General features: G+C 50.5%; 1 protein-coding gene across 1 annotated transcript in view; it reads right to left on the bottom strand.

The window, feature by feature from the left end:
- The window catches only part of ARHGAP26 (Rho GTPase activating protein 26), a 113,931-nt gene that overhangs the window by 614 nt on the left and 108,795 nt on the right, over positions 1–4,522 (bottom strand). The window contains exon 22 of the mRNA XM_010001244.1: positions 2,900–2,991. Within this exon, the coding sequence (XP_009999546.1) occupies positions 2,900–2,991 (92 nt within the window). The remainder of the gene's footprint in view (positions 1–2,899; positions 2,992–4,522) is intronic.

The raw sequence follows: 4,522 nt of genomic DNA, 5'->3' as shown, positions 1-4,522 counted from the left end.
CTTTCTTTATTCAATCAAAAAATACTGAAAATACGCTGATTTTACAGGAACCAGGGTTATGCCTCTGCAGGCAGAGGAACATTCCCCACACCTCCCACAGTGGCAGTGAGTCGGAATTCCAGAGCTACCCGAGTGTCCCAGGACTCCCCAGGTCTACTCTTCCCACCTTGTCTGGCATCAAATGTTTAAAAACAGTCTTTTTCTGCAGGGCTTAGGTTCCTCTTTGTGCCTCCTCTCCCACTGCAGCCCCATCCATGGCACAATGGCCATTTTCTCTGCAAAGCCACAACGTGCAGTGACCAGTGAGAAAAGTACAGAAAGAGAGAAGTGGTTTAAGTCCAAACATCTCCAGGCTTTGGGAGAGACCAGTGCCCACCAGTGTGGCTAATTCCATCACTACTGACTATGTCAGCTGAGGAAAATATTACATAGGAATATAGCAGTTAAAAAGAATTGAAATCACAGAAAACTAACTAGTTTTAAGAACCATGGTGTTCTGGTTCCTAGATTAAAATGTTTACCATCTTCAGGTTTCACTTGTCCCAACCACTTTTTCCACATCTACACCCTCTTGCACCCAAGTCTTGGGGCTCTTCTATCACCAAAGGCATCTGCTCAGAGGGACAATGCCACCTGCAGCCACCAAGGAGAGCCCCCAGGAGCAAAACTGCACTACGAGCTGCTTTGGGTGGGAGCGAAGAGCCCCAGCAGTGGGCAGGGGCCATGGAGAGACAAGAAACTGCAAGGGAGGGGGGGGTCCCTGTGTCTTCAGCACTCTGGCCTGAGCAAATGGGCTGGGAAGGTGCTTGAACAGAACATCACATGAGCTCCAGCCACTGCTTTTCCCTTACAAATATCCCTGATTTTCCCCAAGACAGTAAAATATTTCTGCCTAGGTAAGGCCAGATAGAGCAGAGCAAAGAATCTCATTCTCTAGTACAGAATTAAGAGCACAGATACAACACAACTTTCCTAATGTACAGGGAGTTATTTACTATGTGGATGCTGCTCACTATGGGTAACAGCACCCCAGTTTCCCAGTCAGACTGAGATGTTGCTCTGCCATGTGCAACCTCAGAGAACCTTCAAGTCAAACAAGAATCTAAGTATTTCCAAGATCCATTTCCTTTCGCTGGGTGTTATAAAACCTCTTCATCATAACAATATTTCTAGCAAGTAGTGTTGTTTCTAACTCACTTCCCCCAGCTAACATGAGCCTTGGCTATGCTGCTAAACCATTAGAACATGCTGTATATTTTTTTCCCTTTGAATAATCCATTGATTTTTATCTAGCAGACACAATGTATTTAATTCAAACTTGTTCCCCTCCCAGCTGCTCTAATTCCCACAGGCTCTCAAAGGGGAGACCATGTTTATTTATAAGATATCTATGGAGCTGCTTAAGAAAAGTATTTTCTTTAATTCACATGTATTCATTCTCTTCCCCCTTCTGCTATATTCTCATATATGTCCCAGGGCAAAACCAGTGCGTGTGGTAGCAGTGTCCCCAGTGACAATGCTTAACATATAAAAGTCAAGAACTACTTGGAAAGTAGTAAAAAGTCTTTTCTTTACACTGGGATTATATCTAAAACAGAGCTGCTTAATTCCATGGGGCACAGTCTCCTTCCCTTGGTGCAGGAAAAAGAGTCTGTGCTCAGAGAACATCGTCTCCATAACTCTGACTAGTCAGAGCCCACCTATTCCAGCTCTCAGTATTCAGAGAGAAAAAGCACATGTTACTTGTCCAACTCCTGCATGAAACATGATGGCAACTGCACAGAGTATTTCTGGTGCCAATACTTGGAAACTAATCTCTCCCACCCAGAAGGCCACCGAGGAGCAGGTCTGTATATGGTCAGTGCTGGTGTCAGCCAACTGCTCACCATGTTCTGCTTTGCAGGAGACACCCTGGCTCACCAAACCTGCACTTTGCACTCCCAAGCACAGCCTGGAGAAGCTCTGCATGCCCCCCAGGCAAGGCTGCACCCTCCCTCATCCACCTGCCCAAACCCAGTGCCAGACCAGCCTGGTCACCCACGATGAGCAGGACCTGCTGCCCCAGGCTCAAAGTGGACAATTCTGCTGGAGTGATACCCCATGCTCTGCTGTGAGGGACAGGGGGGAATCTCACCTACCCATCCCTGCTATTTTACACGTCTCCCTTAGTATTTATTTCCCTTAGGAAATAAATCAGGATCTTGAAAAGGCAGTTCTCACACTGATCCTAAAGAGGGCTGGATGACCAGCTGTTTTCAGCATGGATATGAAAAGGCAAGATTTAATGTCCTTGTTTTGAACTATTTCTGCTTGCTTCTTTCATGGGATCTCTAGTGGTGGCAACAGTCCTGAAATGCAAGGCTGAACAGAAACGCTTTAATGGAGAGTCCAAATAATTCCCTGGGTCACAGGAAGAAAACCCGTAATTTGCAAAACTCAGTGCTAAAGTAAGTAACAGCCAAGTGTCCTTCTCTGCAGCTTGACTTGTACTGCTGCTCTGCAGCATCCCACAGGTACCACACATGGAAGGAGAAGCTGTTAAAGAAGAGTGTCCATTTTGAAGTGAAGGGGACACCTCCTGCTGCCCGAAGAGCTGCACTCTCAGCACTGATTCCTGCCACGCTTCCCAGTGGGCAGCAGGCAAAGCCACCATCCTCAGGAGGAATCTGACCCCATGGTGTGTTACAAACATCCTGGGCATGTCCCCTGCCCTCCTGCTGTGCTCTACCCTGGCTCTCCAGCAAACCCTGCTCCGGGCTCAGCTCCAGGGAAGCCCAGCACCAGGTGCGGAGCAAGCTCAGCTCCTGCAGCACCAGGAGCAGCATTCCTGACCCACGGCCCAGGTATCATCCCACAGAATGGGCCCCTCTCCCCCCACTCTCCCTCCAGATGGACTCACCATTCTCAAACACGGTGCCTGCCGTGAAGGAGAGCTCCGAGTCGTGTTCTGCTTTGCAGGCGTACAGAGCCCGGGCCTTCCGCAGCGGGGAGCTGCAAGGAGAGGGCACTCATTGGCACACAAACCTACTCACACACAACAGCACTCCCCTCCCCACAGTGCTGAAGAGGGATCCACACGGGAAGAGCATGTTGAAGAGGGGTCTCAGGACCTCTACCCCTCTCCAAGGGTCCAAAGCAGGGAAGAGTGAGGAAGACACCAGCAGAAGCTGAAGGCTCTTGGGGATGAGCCCCCAGTTTTCACCGTGCTGCAAATCCCAGCCCGAGACCAGCCAGCAGCACCAGGACCAAAGCTTGTGCCTGGGGTCCCTGGGAGAGCTCCAGGCACTGGATGGGAGGACAGCAGAGAGCTGGGAATGTTTTGTGAGTCTCTGATGAGCCACAACTGGCTGGGGGGCCAGCACGGAGCAGCCCCGCTCGCTGCCGAGCCCATTGCTCACCGAGGGCAGCTGCAACCACAAGGAGAATTTAAAGAGGAAGAATTAGCACTTGGGGAAGGGTATTTCAAAACAGAAAAACAAGCAGGTCCATGAAGAATTTGCTGCACTTCTGTAGAGACTGTACCTGAAGATAAAAAAGATTTAACAACCATTAGATTTTACTGTGCCCACGCTGCGGGGGAGTGAATTAGAGCAGAGAGCCAGCAAAGGAGCAGATCAGCAGCAGCCCCAGGGAGAAAACGAAGGACCTGAGGACCTCACCAGCAAAGTGCAGGCATGCAGGGCTGTCCCCTGCACCCAGAGCCTCCCACTCATCCATCTTTCTCAGGTTTGAGCTGGAGCAAGGCTGGTGGAAAGCTGGGACACTGCCAGGCTGTGGTGATGGTGCAAACCTGCGCAGAGTCTGGGCTGTCCAGCCACCCGGCACTGCAGCAGGCTGCTCAGCCACAGCACAGCCAAGAAAAGAAATGGAAATGGCCCCAAGAGCTGCTGGGGTGAGGAACAAAGTGTCACCATTTCTCAGTTCAGCAGTTTCACCAACTTTTTATCTTTCTGAGGACTTGAACTGAATTCTGTCTGAGCAAGCCCAGGGATGCTCTTGCTTCGTGGCAAGAACTGTTCACAGAGAAACCACAAAACAGGGAAGCTGTGAATGACTTTGGCTTTGCTGTGCAGAGAGCCCTGAAGATCTCTCCTCTCCAGATTCCAGCTGCCTGACACGAGGAGCACCAAACACTTAAAACCAGGATGGGCAAACACTCTTACTGGTCCAGAGACAGTCCTTTGCTGCTGGGAAGGCAATCTAGGGAGACTGTCAGCTGAGAAATAAAAGATATTTTTGGGTTTACTACCTTGAATTATTCAAGTTGCTGCTTTTCTCCCCCCAGAAATGACCTCTGCAGCCCAGCATCCCCAGCTGCCCCTTTGCCCACCAGCTGCTCCCCAGGCAGCCACTGTGCCCTTCAGAGCCCCACGTGGCTTCCAGGGACTGAAACACTGGACCCCAGTATTGGCTCACATCAGGTTTCTGCCCCCGAGCATGGCACAAGGACAGCCAAGCCCTTGGGGGTTCCACCCTCTGCCCCTGTGCAGTTTTGGGGACGATGAGCCTCTCTCCCCCAGAG

This window comes from Chaetura pelagica, unplaced genomic scaffold, assembly GCF_000747805.2.
Source record: "Chaetura pelagica isolate M959 unplaced genomic scaffold, ChaPel_1.0 scaffold177, whole genome shotgun sequence".
In the NCBI taxonomy this organism is placed as follows: domain Eukaryota; kingdom Metazoa; phylum Chordata; class Aves; order Apodiformes; family Apodidae; genus Chaetura; species Chaetura pelagica.
This window is presented reverse-complemented; position numbering and strand designations above follow the sequence as displayed.